An 18,960-nucleotide genomic window follows, 5' to 3' on the forward strand; every position below is an offset into this window, starting at 1 on the left:
GCCCAAGGTGGTGGCTCTGTCCCTCACCCATCCCGGCCGAGCGCAGGAGGGACAGGACCGTGTATGAAACTGCTTGTCCTGAACTCACTAAGTCCAGGACTTATGAGACAACGCTTCTCCGCCCGGTGCCCGGCCGAAAGGCGGCTGGTTGTCCCCAGCCCTGCCGCTAAGGCGATCACCTTAAGAAGGGGTTAGGGCTGTCCCGGCGCAAAGGCCACCGCCGCGCCCTCCTCCCGTGCCTGCCACCGGGCTGCGAACTTCCCGGTGGGGTAAGTTCTCCTTTAAGAAAGCGAACTCTTCCTTATGCATATTTAAGGCTGTTTGTCTGCGGTGCCCAGCTGACACGGGTCTGGAGGCTCACACGCGGGACCCGAGCTCTGGAGGAGTAAATCATCCCCACTTTAAACCCACCCTCTGCCAGGGCTCCAGTTGGGAACTCCTTGCGTTGCTCTGAACACATGTAAGTCATGGAGGGGGAGAGGGGGGATGGGGGGGTCTGGGGAGATGGAAGAGGGAGACTGAGTCTATTTAGGGAGATTAGTAGGGTATTTTGGTAATTTCCATCACCAACACCCCCCCCCCCCGAGTCACCCCCCCCCCCAACAAAAAAAGGAAAAAAACCTTGTCCTTGGATTTTAAAAACCAATTCAAAACAATTTATTACTATTATTATTTTTCGCCCAGCCTAGCATGCCTGGATCCCTAAGATCAGTGAGATTTCCAGACTTCCTCCCTCTTTTTGTCCTGCACGAGAGCGCTTTGCTGGGCGCGCAAGTGTGCGTGTGAGGAGCGGAGAGCGGCGCCGGGAGGGTGCGCGGAGCCCTCGCTGCAGCCGGGGGCAGGAGGGGACCTCTCACGTCACCCGCGGATCAGAGGACTCCTCCGTCGCGCCGGGGGTGGCATCCCGGGCAGCCTCTTCAGCCCACAGAGAGCGGGGGGAGCCTTCCGGACATGCGAGTGCCTCGGAAAAGCCCCCTCCGCAGCCAGGCGCCCTGCCGCCTCCGCGCGGGTGTGCTGCTGTACGGGTGTCAGAAACGCCACAGCGTATGCGAAGGTCAGGCTTGTGAGCTTCCACTGCAGCTCAAATGGGAAGGAGCAACTTTCAGTGCTGTGCTCTTAGCGGTTTCCTGCCTTTTAAAGTGAACTTGTTCGAGTGTGTTATTCAAAATGTGGTTCAGTAGTTATGCCTTCAAATTAAGTTGCTTCTCGGTCCTCATCGGGAAAAGCAGACATGTGTCCTCAATTGTATAGTATATATATATAAAAAATCTACTAGGTACTTTATGATTCCATCTGGAGAAATTAAAAGCCCAGAGCTGTAATGTTTATTCTTACATAGTTTACAAAAAAAGGGGGAAATGTGTGAGACACATGTCTCCAAATATAACCAAAGTGCTTTCCCTTCTGGTTAAAAAGTTGCATGCAAATGTTTTCATTTTAACACTCCCTGCCACCTGTACTTCTCAGGGAAACTTTTCTTGGCGTTAGTGACGAAGCACCAGTAGTACTTATTAATGAATTAATTATTATTATGGCTGCTGAATTGACTTAAAGTGCTTTGGAGGCGAAACTGATCCATGTTAATCAGTTACAATTAATTGTGTTTCAGCTGCTGTGTCAAGCACAGTTTCAAAGACGAGGGGGAGAAGGCTGTGCATGGGATGTAGGGAAGGGGGTGATCCGGAGACTTCCCGGCCCCTTGCTCAGAGATGTCCTCTTGGATTGCAGAAACCCGCGTAATGTTGTCCCGGTGCCCGCGTCAGGTCACACCAAGGTGCGAAGGGCAACTTAGGTGCCAAACTCCTCTTTCTCCTACCAAAAGCTGCAAAGATTAAGAGGGTCTAGGATTGAGGAGCGCAGCCCCGCAGGGAGATTTCCCTCGGGAGTTCGCATTACGGGGAGGGCAGCGGGCGTGGGCTTTGCTGTGCCGTCCCTGCTTGGCCGCTTTGCTCAGGGCTTTTGTGTCGGCGGCGGAGACAAGGAGGCAGCGGTGGGCAGCCAGGGATCCACAGAGTCCTCTCGCGGGGGGGCGACTGCATCCCGCGGCCTGGAGCATCTGGGGAGAGGGAAGCGGGGAAAGAGGAGAAAATAGCTCCCCGAGGGGACAAGCGACAGCTGGGCCGGGCTCTGTGAATGCCAGGGAGGCCAGAGGGACGGCCGCAGGGCCGAGGGCAGGAGAAGCCGGGTCGCGCACACGGGCAGCCGAGGGGAGGGCTATTCCCTGCCGGCACCGGGGTGCTGGGGGTGCCGGGCGGGCTCAGCGGGGAGAGCTGGGGACGAGCAAGGCCAGGGAGAGGCGCTGAGGCAGCCGGGCAGAGCCTGGTGGAGCTCCCCGGGCCTCTGCGCCGAGGGGAGGCCCCAGGGCCGCAGCGGGGCGCAGGGGCGGCCCGGCCGTGCGTGCCCAGCACTGAGACTGCGGGGCAGCGTCCCCTCGGCGGGGCAGGAACGCGAAAGCGGAGCGGGCACCCCCTCAACTGCACCGCGCCGTGCCTGGGGGCGACCTGGCTGGGCCGGGGACCGCGCACCGGCTGCCCGCACCCCCAGGGCAGACAAACTTGCCGTCTTTTGCCAGGGAGATGGGATTTTCCACAATGATAACGACCCCTCCTCACAGAAGTTAGGGGCGGGAGAGAGGGAGAACTGGAGGTTCTCCCCGGGCTGGGCGCCTCACCCTTGCCCTGCCTGCCCCTTGGCCTCCGGCCGCGGCGGGGGGTGAGCCCGACACGGGAGGCACCAGGCATCATCAAGTACTGCTTGTCCTTAGAGATTTACCCTTCGCAAAAGTAAAGCTCTCCCCCGCCTCAGCTTCAATGTGACTTTTTTTTTTTTTTTTTTTTTTTTTTTTTTTTTTTTTTTTTATGTCAGTCCGCAGAAAAGCAATTGGGAAACTCTATTCCCTCCCATCCTCTCTGGAATTGTGTTGCTGGGATTTTTTTGCGGTCCGATTTTTTTTTTCCTTCTCTCACTCCAACTCTTTCTCAAAGACTCCCCTTCCCTCCCTCCCTCTCTCTCTCTTTTTTTTTTATTATGCCCCTTCATCATCCCATTGACTCTACTCAGCTTTTGCTTAAGACGAGCAAGGGAAAAAGCAAACCACTCCACCCTGTATGTGCAAACGGACCTTTCTTGGAGAAAAGTAAAACAAACAAAACCCCTTTTACCTGCAATAGAAGATAGTGTACAAAATTATGCGTCCCCCCGCCCCTCCCGCCCCGTCCTATATAGAATGCAGTTAAAATTAATTGAAAACTGTGGGAAGAGATGCGTTTTCCACTTGTGAACGTAACAGCTAAGGTCGATCGGGTGGACAGGACACCTCGTTCCTGCTCCTCACGGGTGGGATCGCTCTCTCCAGCTGGGATAGGTAGTGTTGCAGGTCTCGCAGAGGTGCAGGATGCAAATCTTCGGTTTTCGTGTATCACGAAAGCAGGCTTCGTTGGATGAAACGCCCATATTAACCAACTTTCTCCCTCTCCCTCCCTAGTTTTATTTATTTTCCTTGGATGCGGGACCGAGGTGGTAAAAACCAAACAAAAGCACTTGCGTTTGTGCCGGCACTTTGTCGTCGGGGCAGCACCCGCATTAGATTATTGCCGGGGATTTATTTGCATGCAGCTGCAAACCCACAACCCGGCTGCTGACCGCTGCGCATAAAGGGCTGCCGGGGCCGGCCCCTGCCCGGCCGCCGCGGCTCCCGGTGGCAACACGGCCCGGGGGCCGGGGCTGGGGGAGGATTTGGGAGCGGGATTGCTCCCGACACGGCCCGGGGGGATGGTGGCAGAGCCGACAGCAGCAGGGTCCCCAGCGCACGCAGGGGCTGCAGGTGCGGGGGATGGGGGAGGCGGGGGCGGCGCTGCCCGCAGCCCCCTCCCCGCCACCCGGCTCGCCCCAAAGGCAGCCGCAGCTCCCACTGGCCTTGCTCACAAGCACATCCGAGAAAAGCTTTTCCTAATGCCTATGTCCCGGGGATAAAAAAGGACCGGTGGCGGATCCTCGGGATTTCTCAGAGCTATTTTCAGTGCTTTGAAATTTGTAGTAATGTTGATGCTCTTTTTCCCCCCCTCTTCTCCCCTTTCTTCGGCCCAGTAGCGTTTGGCAGCGTTTGACGAGGGAGCTATTAACCTTTGAAGCAGGGGCTTTAGGTTCAAACTACCTCCTTCGCAACCCGCTGTATGCCTCTCCCCTCCCCACACAGAGGCACCGTGCGAGGATGGATTTGGCTGTATGGGATCGATGTAAATGTCTCCTCAGGCCTCCTTCTACCTCAAGCTGTGCTACCAAGTCTCCTTCATCTTCTCTCGGAGAACCTGGTGAAGGCGCAGGGTTCCTGGAGCTTGAACTGGGGCCCCTCCGAGCACAGAGGGAGCAAAACCTGCCTCAGAAGCGGGGTCGGCTCGGGAACGAGCCCCAAGCCCCACGGCAGCGCTGCCGCGGTCTGGCCCGTGTCTCCCTCCGTGAGGGGAAGGGGGGGGTCAAATCAGCCATCCACAAACTTAAGGGGACTTCTGCCCATCCCTCCCTCTGCTCCGACGGCCAGCATGGGACTGTAGGAGAAGGGCAAGAAAAACTGAGTTCGGGGAACTTAATTATTTGTCAGAGGAAAAAGCTGTTCCCACTCCATGCATCTCCCTCGACTGGCCGTGAGCAGGGGAGGCCCCTCCGGGCTTTTCTGCCAAAGACAGGGGGCTACGGAGCAGGAGCTGCCCGGCAGGGAGGGCAAGGTCGGGAAACCGGCCCCGAGGGAGAGGCTGGAAGGGCAATGGGGATGCACACAGACACACAGAGGGTCACGTTCGCCCCTCGCATCCCCACAGTGGTGCACGGAGATGCGCTGAGGGGCCGGGGGCGGGCACGGCCGGAGGGCAGCCCACCCCACCGAGCTCCCCCAGCGCGGCCCGGTTGCGGTAGGGACCCGGCCGGGCTGCGCTGGCACAGGAGGGGGTGCTTCCAACCCCATGCCCCCAAAAAACTGGGGAATAGCAGGCTGGAGTGCATGTGCAAATTGGGATGCACCTGTGGGCTGCAGTGGGCAGCATTTGTGGGGAGCAGCTCAATAACACGAGTGGCCAGGGAAAGCGCAGGGAAAGGCAGGAAGGGATGAAACCATTCGCTGACTCCTTGCGGAGCGAGGGAGTGTTGTCATCTTTGTTTTGGTTGTGTTGTTTTGTTTTGCAGGAGATTGGGACAATAGCTGGAGTGGATTATTCATTCCCGTAGGGCAATACTTCCCTGTATGGGCTTCAGGATGCAGTTGGAAGCTTGGGAACAAAGCGGGCATCGAATGTCAAGGTAACTGGTCCCCTTCCTTTGTTTATGCTATTGTTAATGACGGGGCTCACTCAGCCCTGGCCTCAGCCGTGCTGTATGGCATTAATATTGACTTGAGAGAATAGGCCGGGCAATTAAAACCCAAACCCAGAACAACAGCAGCATCCAGCCCAAGCCCAGTTCTTCAGGTAAAACACACCTCTTCTGGGCTACTGAGACTGATATAGTAGTCTTGCCTGGTATTCACAGAAACACACACATCGTTCATAAAATTAAACACATCCCTATACAGCATTAACACGTAGGGAAGACACCGTAACCCTGTCCTTCAGTACCAAATCAAAAGGGAAAGGGCACTATTTTCAAATACCCACTTATTAGCCTGAGGGAATTCTCATCAGAATAAAAAAAAAATCAAAGAAACTAATAAAATATAATTTTAATTTTGATAATCTAAAACCAGTAGCAACCTGAGCATTTATTGACTAATTTTCTTCTTCTCAAGGTAGCGGATGGTATTTAAAGTTCAACATTTCACACAGCTCCTTGTTTAGTTTAATTTTCTCAACAGTCTAGGCAATATCAGCAATGTGGGTTAAAAAAATTTAGTACACATCTGAATACGGATCTGCATAAAACAGAGAAGGCAAGAGAACTGGGGAGAGAATGTTTTATTATTTTAAGAAGAGAAGGGAGTGCATGTTTGCATGTGTGTGTGGATGCATGTGCGTGTGGATGCATATGTGTGAGAGTGAGAAACAAATGGAGAGATTTGCACCTCGCATTTGATCTGTAGCTTTAGTGTGGACTCTGAAACAAATATCTATTAGATTTCTCTGAAAAATATCCCACTCAGGCAGAGAGACCCCTGTTTTGAATGAGAGCTCCAGGTGATGAAAGAAATTTATGTTATTCCAGAACAATTCTTTATCAACACTTTTTTTTTTTTTTTTCTAGAAAGATTAATTTCATCTCTCCTATCCTGGGCCCATTTTCTGTCAGTGAAGGAGTATAATAATGATCAATGCCCAGCACTTCTCATATCTTTTCTACTTGGTAAATATTTGTAATGTTTTGAATGTAGAAGGGAGGTGAAGAAATGAGCCCAATCTCAGCTTCAGAGGATTCTCATGAGTACTCACACAGAGAGAGGAAAAGTCCAAACAACCACGCCAACCTGTTCAGAAGACCCTCCAGCCCAAAACTCTACAGTCATGCAGTTAGTTTTTGTATTTTATCTGCCTGCTTGGTGAAAGGGTCTGCAGACATCGGGCTGTCTGGGTTTATGCGACCAGCTCCAGGTGTACACTAGTACTCCAGTTGAAAGTGGAACCTGGAGCTGTTGAGCAAACAACTCCTGTTTGACTGTAGTGTGGACTGAATGCTGTCTAGTCAGCTGTATGGAGCAGTGGCAGGGAAGTAGCTCCAAATATTTCCAAAACTAATAACAAAAAGGTTACTATATATAATATGTTTATACAGCCCACATTCCCTCAAGTTGTTTAAATTTCGGTTTGATGCATATAAATATAGCAGACATACCCGGTTTCCCATTAGCCAGTCCCTGCTTTTTAAAATCAATTCATTTCAGTTTGAAAGAATGGCCCCATACTCAAGACAGTCAACAACCCTTTGACTTTCTCCACTCACTGTGGACCTCAGGAAGAAACAGCATCTGTCTTTGTCATTTCACATGCGTACCGCAGTGCCTTGACATTGTGCTTTAAGAGCAGGCCTACTACCAGGGAAAGGAACAGTCCCCAGCTGGTTCCCCCTTTCTAATCCATTTTCCCCTTTCTCATCTTAGGATCCTTTTGAGGAAGAAATAGTTCTGCTAGGACCCCATGCCTGGACTTCGGAGGGCATGGGGCAGTGGTCTGATATGAAAGCACTCTCCCTGCAAATGGAAACTCTCCTCTGCCTTGCAAGAGAAGCAGCGAAGGGACACTGGAAGTAACCGAGCATCTGGCATCAAGCCTGACAATCCACTTCACACTATGTGAAGGAAAGTTTGTTCCAAACCACATACTTTGTGGTGCTCAATACTAGTGTCAAACTGGTTTGAACTGTCCCAGGTCTAAAATAAAGATCTCCATTGTGGTATGACAGTGAGCTTGTCTTACTAAACTTTCCCTGTTTATGTTGGAGGTACAGAGCTGGTGTAATGCTGTCTTTTCACCCATGGATGGGCACAATAGGAACAATTCAGAAAAGTTCTGTTTAGCTTTTCCCCCCTTGTAGTTGAAAAAATGCAAGATATCAGAAACAAGCCTATGTTTGAAGGTACAGTTTTCAATATGTGAGTGGGAAACATATATACTGGCACTATTCGACAGCTCTGTAAGGGCTGTGCTTGAATTTTGGCTTTTAATCTCAACTTTGTTAGAGAGCGATGCAAAATGGAATGGAACCTGATTATTTGTGCTATAGCCTTGTGATGCTCATCCTATAACTGTTGGGGAGAGAAGCAAAACACCCTGCTAAAGCTTTGGGTGAGCCTGAGTTTCAGGGGGACTCTAGTCTTCGCAGGTTCTCACTTCACTGCCTTTCTTCCCCCAGTATCTGTTATACAGGATTTTTTTTCTGCTGTTCTACATTTTAAAGTGAGTACAGACTCAATCCTGCTAAGAGAGAGAGCACCCTCCATCACAAGCTCACGTTTGGCAAATGCCTACCCACTTCGACTGCCCCCCATTAGGTCATCGTCCCCTTTTCAGGGGAAAAAAGAAAATCTTAAAAGAGAAAGAGAGAAGCGGTGGTGAGGGGAAGGGGGAGAACCCCCTGATTCCTCAGTGACCTGCACAGCTCGGACAGACCTCCAAGATCCCCTCCACCTCCTGCAGACAAGCCCCGACGGAGAGGAAAAACCCCACATGCCTGAACTTTTAACGTGGCTTGGCGTTTATACAATTCAGGCTCAATTTTTAACAATCCCGGAGCGGGGGCCGGGGCGCGGGGGGGGACAAGGGAGAAGAAAGTTTGGCTTTAACTCTTGGTCGCTAAAGCATCACAGAACCCAAACCCCCAGGCACCAGCAAGAGCGCCCGGCGTGCCCGGCGGCCGGAGCGCTTGCCGCACACACGGGCAGGCAGGGGCAGCCCCGGCGCTGGCTGCCGGCACCCTGCGCGCAGCCCTGCCCCGGGAGGGGGCCGCCCCCCTCCCAACGCCCAGCGGGGAAAGCAGCCCTGCCCGGGCTCTGCGGGGCTGGCAGGGAAGTTTTTTGGTACTGCTAAAGGCACACACACACATAGACACACACACACACACAAATATATATCTATATATATAGCTATATAGATATATATATAATACACACACGTCTTTATATATAGATTTATATGTAGGTGTCTAGTCTATGTTTAAATTATTCTATCTATACACACAGTCCTCCTCTGATGAGGTCATTCTCCCATATATATGAGATTGGGTGTAAGATGCCAGATTCTAACGCCAAGATCTTATCACTGCCGATCTAAAAGCAATATAAAGTAAATGTTAGCAGAAGGGGAAATAAATTTTGGAGAGAAACATTCAACAAGGTGTCCCTGAAGGCTTTTCCCCCGCCCTCCCCAGCCGATGTGCCCACGCACTTTATGCCAAAGAGAGCCACTTCTGCACAAGAGACTCCTGCTTCAGAGCAAGGACAGACTGCACCTCTCATCGTGGGTCTGTGCCTGGCAGGGGCTGCACCTTGACATTTTTAATCCCCTCTTCCCTTTCCCGAGCAATGTTCTCCCCTCTAATGCGCTAATCGGCTGCAGCTTATTTATTTTTATTTTTTTCCCTTGTGGCTCCAAATGTCTTAATTTTTTTTTTTTTTTTTTTAATTTCAGGAAACTCAAAACGGAAGAGGGGATGCTACTTGAAAGTGTGACTCAAAAAAAAGGTTTTGCTTTGCAGCCATCAGTAGCACCAGGAGACAGCTCCATTAAAAAAGTAGTTTTCCACTGCTCTTGAAAAGCCGTTATTTTTTACATCGCTTTTAGGAAGATAGATTAACAAAACATCACATTTCAAGCCACTCTGATCTGTAATTAAATGGAGGAGCCGGTTTGTATTCTCCTATGGCTTTTACAGAAGTTGCAGTGATCCAAAGTCAGGTTGCTGTGTCAGAGTGGCATTTTTATTAATGAGAATACAAAAAGCTTGCATATTCTTAGCCCGGCTTGAATTTAGTTGCTAAGCAACCGCTGTATGGTAATTCATCCGCGAAATTTAAATCTTGGAGAAAGGATCCTGCGTTTTGCTGAATGGTCGCCACGAGGAAAACAACTTGTGGGACCCGCGGCAGCTGCGGCAGCGGCACCGCGCCGCCCGCCCGCCGCTCCCCCGGGCCGCCCGCCGCCCCGGGACCGCCCGCCGGGCACCGGGGGCACCGCCGGGCACCGGGGGCACCGCCGGGCACCGGGGCCGGGCGGGCAGCGGCGGCCGCGCCGTCGGCACTGCCCCGGCCCAGCTGCCCGCGGGCGGAGGAGCGCGGCAGCGCCGTGAGCCCGGGCCCGCCGAGCCAGCCCGGGCCGGCCGCGGGGCGAGCGGGACGCGGGCCCCGCCGCAGCCCCGAGGGCACCGCCGCCGACCCCGCTGCTCCTTTGGGGTCGGGCAGCACGGGATGGGCGGCCAGCCTTCCCCCGTTCGGCCTTCACCCCTCAGCGTTTTGTGCCGCCAAAGGCTCTCAAGCGAAGAACTCCCTACTGCTGTGTCATTGACACTGCGGGGCCGCTCGCCGCCCTCCTCTCCCCTCGCTCCGCCGCCTATTGAAGGCTGCGCCCGCTCCATTGTGCCAAACTGCAACTGAAAACACCGATGGGGCAATAACCACCTCCCTGCATCTCCTCCGACCGCTCCATCCAGCCACCCATTCCTCTCGCCAGAGGCGACCGAGCTCCTCGTCAACCCTGGCAGTAGCAAAATGAATCCCTGTCCTCAAGCACTCGCCCCACGCCTGCCTCCGAGGTCGGGACTTGTTGCGTCCCTTTTAGAGTTTGATTAATTACCCTGGAACTTAGGCAAACTAAAGTACATGTGGCGAAGTAGCTCACGCCTACAGTTTGTCCTGCAGCTTGCCAGCTACAGAGGTAATCTTTACACTCGCTTCCAAATCGGAATGTGCATCTCTGGGCTTCAGAAAGGTATCCCTGTATAAATATATAGAAGTATCGATTTGGCTGTAGCTTGAAGATGTTGATCATTTATTACAAAAATAAACGAATAAATACAACAATGTATTGTTGCTTTCAACAGGATAAATATTTTACAAATATATAATTTAAAAAAACCCAAATGTAATTGTTAAAGTTATTTAAAATAGTACACTTATTGATAAAATTATCAATAGTATATACTGCATTTCATATTAGAACCAATTATTCTCTAAACGTTCCATTTAAAACCATTCATACAAAACAAGTTATGAGCATTGTAATGTGCAAACACGAGTCACTACATTAAAGCATAAGGATTCTGTAAAGATCACTTTCCGATAGGAACTGCTGCGTTTTTAAACCAAAGTAGAGCTCTCTGCTAAATTTCGGAATATACGCAGACCAACAGCAGTGACATGACTATTTTAAATACACCTGAAAATGATTTATTGTGTACAGACTCGACTGGGGAAAGATGGGATGTGAGTGAGAAGACTGGGGCGTAATAGAGGACCGCAGGATATGAAAATGTAAACTATAAATAATCACATCTCGGGATTACCCAGTCTGATCAAACATAACTTTGTAAAACATTTGGCTTTCCTTCAGGCAGGGGAAAAAAAAAAAGAAGATTAAAAAAAAAAAAAAAAAAAGAGTAAGGAAAACGATGCCGACTCTATTACCAAGCACAGAACACTGATATTATAAATAAATACAATTACTAAATTCATTAAGAGATCTGGCGATATATAACAATATTTTCATTATTTACACGTGTAACAATATAACCCTTAGCGCAAACCCTCTCACTTATTATCTACCTCTCGCTATCTCAGAGACTCACAACCCTGAAATTCCTAAATACATTCAAAGGATTCAGTTTCTCGGGGGCGGGGGAGGGGGCGGAGGGGCGGAGGGGGGAGCGCCCATGGCCTCACTTTTTGTGCATAACAAGTCCACGGAACGGGCACATTTTGCCGGTCCCTCCGACCACACGTTTCTCCTCCAGCCTAACCCCCAGCTTTTCGGAGGCAGCAACCCGCAAAGGTTGCCTTTTAATAGAAACCAGCGTGAAGCCTAACGTTAGCTCTTTGTTGCCATCCAAATCGAGTAACCAAATACCGCTCCGAAATTTAAATAGACTTTCTCCGCGGCTGATACAACTGCTCCCCTTCGTGTGTGAAAGCAGGATCCCACCTCGCGTGTCAGCGGTACCCGGCCCCGGAGCGGAGCCCGGCCGGGCCGCCCGCACGCCGGCCCCCTCCCGGCCCTGCTTCCCTCCCCAGCTGCAAAATCAGCAGCGGCTTCTGCTACAACGAACAAAAGAAATAGCGTCCTTTACCCTTTCGGATTCTCTTTCCCTTTGTTGGGTTGGCTTCTTCCCCCACCCCCCCCGCTTATTTCCTCCGTGTCAGTAGGGCCTTTCGGATTTCACAAATCAAACCGACGGTGATATTTACTACGAGCTGGTGTTAAAATAATGCATCCCGGTGCGCGGCTCCCAGGTTGGCTTTGATTTATGGACTTACACAAGGCCTATCTGAAAGGAAGAAATGCTTGCTGTTCCTACAGCAGTTTTCTGGGGGTTTAACCCCTGCCTCAATAGCACGTAGAGAAGCAAGGCAGGAGGGAGGGGGTGCGGAGGAGGGGAGGAAGAGGAAGGTGAGGAAGGAGCCACAGACGAGCTGGATCATAAAAGAAAACCTTATTCTCCAGCAGACTATCAATGGGGGCGGGTGGATGCATTAGATGCAGCTCTCTACTTCCCACAACCTCCCCGCTGCAAAATTAAGAGAGTTGAGGCGGTCGTTCACTTGTCCCCACATTGCAATAAATTCTAGTGGATAAATATGACAGGTCAGCTAGTGCATCTATCGGCATCTCCAACGTTACTGACACGCGCGTGTGTTTGCAAAGAAGGCATGGCAGCGCTATGGCAAAGTGGAGGAGAAAACTAGACTACACCACTTCACACCCCACAGAAAAACCTTAAAACAACAACAACAGCCACAGCAACAGCAACAACAGAAACGGTGAACTAGGCAGACCGCACGTGGGATGCTAAAAATATTATTCTATATATTCGATCGGGAAAAAAATTATAAAATATAATTTCCTTTAAATTATAAAGATAAATTAAATACAAATATTAATACATACATGAAATGAGCCAAAATAAATTATAGGTCAGCCCCCCTTCTCCCTCTTTGCCCCCCCCTCCCTCCCCGCACCTCCCCCCCGTCTAGCCTCAGTTTGGAAAGAGAGGAAACAAGGCTGAACTTTTGGGAACATCCCTCTGAGCAGCGGCCACGCGGGACCTGAGGACGCGCTCAGGTGCCGCCCGCGCCCGGGTGCCAGCGCAAGCCGAGGCGCCGCAGCCCTTTCGGGGCAAGGTGGCGTGTGGCGAGCTCTGATGCCGCCGTCCTGCCCGGTGACACAGGGTCCCGGCGCTGAGGGCAGCAGCGCGGCCGGGCCCGGCGGAGCGGCGGGCAGGGCACAGCCCCGCGCCGGGCGCGCAGCAGCGAGGGCGAGGCGGGGGCACTGCCGGGAGCACGGGCCGGGCAGCCCGCAGGTCGCACCCTCCGCATCCCTCTCACTTTAGCAGTATGTCCCTTCAGAGAACTTTTTCGTTTGTTTGTTTTTCGACACAGTGTTTATGCATCAGACACAGACTATTTCATTCTAACAAATTTATTTTCTCAATCAGCTCTTACGGAATCACTACTCAAATTAAATTACAATCAAATTATCACATCAAAAGATACCCTTATTACCTAACAACTGTCCATATTTTCATTTCATTTTGATTTGTGCTCGTCTGAAAAAAACACGTAATACAAGATCTGGGGAAAAAATAAATTACCGTTTTGCAGCAGTTCATAGGTATTCTGAATAAAATATTAAAAGAAGTCATTTAATGAAAATATAAAGCAAATTTTTTTTTTTAGATCAACAACGGATCTAACAATTCTATATTGCCGTCTTTTTGAAAAGTCTGTTTATTAAAACCTACCAAAAACACTGCTTGGAAATGGCAGTATTATATAATCACATCCACAGCACCCATTCAATCAAAGTTGGCAACGGATTTAGGAGAGGAGAAGTTCAGATAAGTGCAGCTGCAGATGCTCAGTCCTTCTAAATCCCTTTATCTGAATCAGTCCAGAAATAAAAAATAAAAATATTAATAAAAAAAATATTAGCAGTGGATTTTTTTTATGACTCTTCCATGATGATTGGCAGCCGTCAGGAGCAGGACTTTGACAGCCCTAAATTATTTCCCTTTCTTTCCCTGGTTCCTTTAATTCATGCAAAGTCCTTCTACAGAGCTCGAACTTTAGGGACCAACAACATCTCCTTCTCTCACCCTCCCCCTGGCGTCTGTCCCTCCCCCCTTTATCCTCAGGGTCAGTTTTCTCCGCGTGCGGGCATTTATTTCCATATTTTTGTTCTATAGCTATACCTATATATATAGATAAATATATATATATGTATTTGCTTCCCTATTCAGCCTGCTTGTTTTTAGTGCTGTGTGCATATTTTTTTTTTCCTGGAAAAAGTGGACCCTTTCATTTTGCAGAATATATAGATATATAGATATATATGTTTTCAGAGTGGATTATCTGCCTTGCACCAAAATTCTACGGTTTGGCCAAGAAAAACAGGGTGCCGGAATGCAGCAGGCACCCTCTGATTAACCAGATTATTTTTCTTCTGCTTCCCATTTTTTGACTGCTCCCATTGGAAAAAAAATTAAAAAGAGGGAGAGAGAAAGGAGAAAAAAAAGTTTCTGTGATTCATAGAAGAGAGCCCTTTTGGGGATGGGGGGAAGAGTGCGGGGGGTGGGGGGGAGGAGGAGGGGAGAGAAGAAGCGCAGACAGTGGTGTTCCTTACTGCGAGAAGGGGATAATTTGGAGAAAAATAAAAATAAAAATAAAATTTAAAAAGCCCAAGCCCACCCCCCAAGCCCTTTCCCCACAACCAACCAACCAACCCCCCGGCACATCTGCAGTTTTGGTGCATTATGCATCTCCACCCCGTCTTCCCAACACGGTCTAAACGCTCTCGCTCGGATCGACCTTCTCCACCGCTCCCTATTGGTATCGATCTTATATATATATAGATGCACGCATATATCCATATATATATAAACACAAGCAGTCTGAACGAGCCTGGATCGTGTGTGTGTGTGTGTGTGTGTGTGTGTGTGTGTGCGCGCGTGTGTCGGTGTGAGCGTGCGGCTGTGCGCGGCGGTGCTGGGGCCGGCGGCGGTGCCGGCGGCGGTGCCCGGCCCGGCCTGGCCCGCGCTGCCCCGCGCTGCCCGGCCCGCCCGCGGCGCCCTCACTGCACGCTGGTCTGCAGTCCGTGGTGAGGGGGCGGCGTGTCGGAGTTGACGGTGCCGACCTGGGAGTAGACATCGTCGGGGGTCTGCTGCTGGATCCCCGGGGGGGTCATCCGTTTCTCTTTCTGCCTCCGATTGCAAAACCAAACCCTGACCACCTCCTTCTCCAGCTGCAGGCTGTCCGCTAGGTTCGTAATCTCCTGGGCGGAGGGCTTGGGGCATTTCAGAAAGTGGCTCTCCAAGGCCCCCTTGACACTCACCTCGATGGAGGTCCGCTTCTTCCTCTTCCTGCCCTGGGCGGCGATCTTGTCGATGCTGGTGGGACTGCCCGTGGAAGAGTCGGCTTCCTCCAGCCACTTGTTCAACAAAGGCTTCAGCTTGCACATGTTCTTGAAGCTGAGCTGCAGGGCCTCGAAGCGGCAGATGGTGGTCTGCGAGAAGACGTTGCCGTACAGGGTGCCCAGCGCCAGCCCCACGTCGGCCTGGGTGAAGCCCAGCTTAATCCGCCGCTGCTTGAACTGCTTGGCGAACTGCTCCAGGTCGTCGGAGGTCGGCGTGTCCTCGTCCGAGTGCGGGTCGTGGCTGTTGACGCCGCCGTGGTGCGGCGGGTGGTGCCCGGGGTGCTGGTGGTGGTGGTGGTGGTGATGCCCGGGGTGCTCGCCCAGCTCCGGCGTCTCGCCGCGCACGAGCCCCGGGTGCACCAGGCTCTGACCGCCGGGGGGGGGGCTCAGCATGCCGTTCACCGTGAAACCCCCGGGCTGCGAGTAGAGGAGCGACTGCTGCTGCTGCTGCCCGCCGGCCATGGAGGGTAGGTGGGCGGCCGCCGCCGCCCCCCAGGCCGCCGGGTGCCCCTGGTGCGGGGGGCCCAGGTGGGGCGGCCGGTGGTGCAGCGCCGCGCCCGAGTGCAGGTCGTCGCGTCCGCCGCTGCCCTTGACGTCGGGCGGCGGCGGCGGCTGCTGGGGGCTGCCCGTCATGCCCACGGGGCTGCCGGACCAGGGCGAGCCCGCTTCGGCGGCAGCGGCGGCGGCGGCGGCGGCGGCGGCGGCGGCGTGGGGCAGGGCTGTCACCCACTGGTGGGCATGGCTCAGCATATGGCCGCCGTTGCTGGCGGCCATGGCGCCCGGCATGAAGTCGCTCTGGACCATCTTGGCCGCCGGGTCGCCGCGGTAGCCGCCCGCCACCGAGGTGACGGCCACGCTCCCCGGCTGCATGCCGCCGCCGCCGCCGCCGCCGCCGCCGCCCGAGTCCGCGTGGACGATGGAGCCGGCCGCCAGGATGCCGTTGCCGGGGAGGTAGGGGTTAGAGGTGGCCGCGGCCATCCCGCGCCCGCCGCCCGCCGCTCGCCCCCGCCGCGCCGCAGACGCCGCTGCGCCGCCGCCGCCGGCTGCCGGGCGCCCGCCGCGAGCGCCCTTGCCCGGCGCTGCCGGGGCCGCTGCCGGGGCCGCCGCCCGCGCCGCCGCCGCCGCCGCCGCCTTCCCAGCCTCGCCGGGGCGCCGGGGCGCGGGGTTCACCTGCTAGCGCTCCGCTGCGCGCTCTCCGCCGCCCGTCCGCCGGCCGTCCTGCCTCCGCTCCGCGGCGCGCTCGTTGCGGTCGCCGGCTCTTCGCTTCGTCTTTTATATTTTTTTAGCCTTTCTTTTTTTTTTTTTTCCAAAAAAAGAGAAATATTTAGCTGTACATGTAGTTTTCCTCCGCCTTCTTCTCGCCCGGGTTTGCTGCTCGCAGGGAGGAAACCAAACAAAGGCTAAAAAGCGAAAAAAAGGGGGGGGGGGGATCAAAAAGCCCCCGTGCCTTCTCCCCTCCGCTCCCCTAGGAGTACATCTCCTCCTCTCAGCCTTCCCCTCTCAGAGTGAAACTTTTCCTTTTCTTCTTCCTTTAAGGCTTTGTGTGTGGGTATATTTTCCTTTTTTTCTGCCTCTCTGTCTTTCTCTCCTCGGTTCCTCGATCTCCTTTTGCTCTGTTAATTGCAAGTTTTGTTGGTGTCCTAAGAAAACTTCCTGTGATGATGATGGTGGTGATGGTGGTGATGATGCATTTCTCAAAGTTGTGCTGTTGCTGAAGCACTTTGTCCCCTTTGAAACAAGAGTCCTGCCGGAGCCTTCTTGTTAGAGTCACGCTCTGGATAAGACATTTTTTTCTCTCTACCTCTCCTTTTGGCGGTCGAAAAAAAAAAAAAGTAAAAAGAAATTTAAAAAGTTGAATTTTCTCGTTACCTCGCGAATTGTTTCTTTCCCTCTCCCGCTCTCTCTCTCGCTCGGTTTGTTGTCTTTTTTTTTTTTTTTTTGGTTGTGTTTGTTTTGCTTTTTATTTTAATTCCAGCAGTTGGTCGAGGGAGGAGGCGGAGGAGGAGCGCCTTGGTGGAGAGGTGTGTGTATGTGTGTGTGCATATATGGTATCCTTTATACACTAACTCCAGCGGGGAAGTTGGCTGCCGGGCTGGCAGCGCGCACTGGCGGTGCCGGAGTCCCGCCGCTCGCCTCTCCCCGCCTCCCTCTCTCGGGCCGTGCCCGCGCCCTCCCTCCTCCCTCCGCCCTCCCCCCTCCAGTCCGTCCGTCCGTCCGTCGGTCCCTCCCTCTCTCTCCTCCCTCCCGCCGCCGCCGCCGCCCGCGCCGCCAGCGCCCGGCCCCGCCGCGAGGAAGCGGCCGCCGCCGCCCCCGCCGATTGGCTGCGCGCCCCGTGACGGACAGCGCGCCGCCGGCCGCGCGGCCCCCCTTCCGGCCGTTCCGATTGGCTGCTTTTTAATTTAGGCGAAGTGGCGTCGGAGATGGAAGTTGCCCCCCCCTCGCCTGTATCCCTCCTCCCTCTCCTCTTCCTCCTTCCTCCTCCCTCCATCCCTCCCTCCCTCCGCCTCTTAACTCTTCCTGCCCGGCGGACACACGCACCTCGGAGCTCTCCCGCCGTCGCCGCTCGGGCAGGGGCGAGCGCGGGCCGTAATAATTAATACCAACGCTAATAACGACAATAATAACGACGCCAGCACCGGGCTGGATTCGGAAAGGCGTTGGTGCGAGGGTGTCACCACCGGGCACACGCACCCGCTTCTCTCCCGCCGGCGGTGCCCGTACCGGCATTCGGAGCTGCCCCCCCGCCCCCCGCGCTCAGCCCCGGAGGCGCCCGCCCCCCGCCCGCCCCCTCCTCCCTTTGTCCGCCCCCGCACCCCGGGGTGCGCCCGGAGCCCGGCAGCCCGTCCGCAGCCGTCACGCCGGGGGGCTGGCCCGGCAGCGCCGGAGGAGGGCCGCCCCGTCGGCGGGGGAGGTGGCAAGGGGAGCCGGCGTCCGGGCTTGCCCTGCGCGCTGCGGTCTGCTCGCAGGGAGCCAGCCCCGCGGCATGAAACGCTGTATTATTTCTCGTCCAGCGGAAAGAGTTAAGGGGGGCGGGGGAAGGCGGGGGGCGCGGGGGAGAGATGCGACCGAGCGGAAACACTGCGCGCAGGCAACCTCAGTGAACCACGGAGAAAGAGAAAGTGGCAACAAAAACAAGGGCAAATTGAACGCTCCTCGGGGACTGCCGGTGCAATAACATCGCTCGGACACGGAGGGGACACGGCGCTGCCGGTGACCGCCCCGCCGTCCCACGCGCGCTCCCGCCCCGGGTGGCGGGGGCCGCGCCAAGAGAACGCGCGGTGCGGGCATGGGAACGGGCAGCGCCGTCCCCGCCCGGCCCTGCCCGCCCCGCTCCCCTCCTCCGCACGCTGAGCAAGCCGGCCCTGCGAGGCGGGGAGCAGCGCCCCGCTGGCAGCGCCCTCCGCGCCGTCCCGCTCCCGCCGCGCTCGGCAGCCGGGGCTCGGGGCTCCCTCCGGCCCCCGGCTGGCACGGCACGAAATACCATGGCAGGTCGGGTTAGAAAAACCATGCAAGTGAAGCGTAGGGATCTTAAGGGCGGTGGTAAATAACACCAAACATAATAATTATAAACATATATATGTGTATATATATATATATATATATATGTATATGTGTGTATATATATATATATATACACATGCATATATATAGGTATATATATTTGTTCCCATGCGTCCTCCAAAGGTTTCTTTTTTTATATATAAAAGATCCAACACAGATTTCATTGAATAAATCTGAGATCTCCAGGTGCAGACGTTTGAATAGTCAGTGCCAGAACCCCATGTTTTCCTTTCCAGCCGATTTTGCTTGGATCAGGCTCAAAAACCGAGTGAGTCTCGTGGTTTTGTTTACACTGAATGGGGAGGAT

The 18,960-nt window shown here is 53.7% G+C and overlaps 1 protein-coding gene and 1 long non-coding RNA gene across 3 annotated transcripts; one reads left to right on the plus strand and one right to left on the minus strand.

Moving 5' to 3' along the window:
* Positions 1 to 326: 326 nt before the first annotated feature.
* LOC131096985 (uncharacterized) lies at positions 327 to 7,378 on the plus strand. 2 transcript variants are annotated; one of them, XR_009116012.1, is made up of 4 exons: positions 327 to 460; positions 5,176 to 5,289; positions 6,226 to 6,324; positions 7,076 to 7,378. It is a non-coding gene; the product is annotated as an uncharacterized LOC131096985 (long non-coding RNA). The 2 variants fall into 2 exon arrangements; XR_009116013.1 differs by lacking the exon at positions 6,226 to 6,324 and having other exon boundaries at positions 328 to 460.
* A 7,331-nt stretch (positions 7,379 to 14,709) lies between these two features.
* POU3F3 (POU class 3 homeobox 3) lies at positions 14,710 to 16,070 on the minus strand. The gene has a single exon (XM_058045810.1). The coding sequence runs from the start codon at positions 16,068 to 16,070 to the stop codon at positions 14,751 to 14,753; it is 1,320 nt and encodes a 439-aa protein (XP_057901793.1). The 3' UTR covers positions 14,710 to 14,750.
* Positions 16,071 to 18,960: the final 2,890 nt, after the last annotated feature.

The sequence above is a fragment of the Melospiza georgiana genome, chromosome 2 (genome assembly GCF_028018845.1).
Source record: "Melospiza georgiana isolate bMelGeo1 chromosome 2, bMelGeo1.pri, whole genome shotgun sequence".
Lineage (NCBI taxonomy): Eukaryota > Metazoa > Chordata > Aves > Passeriformes > Passerellidae > Melospiza > Melospiza georgiana.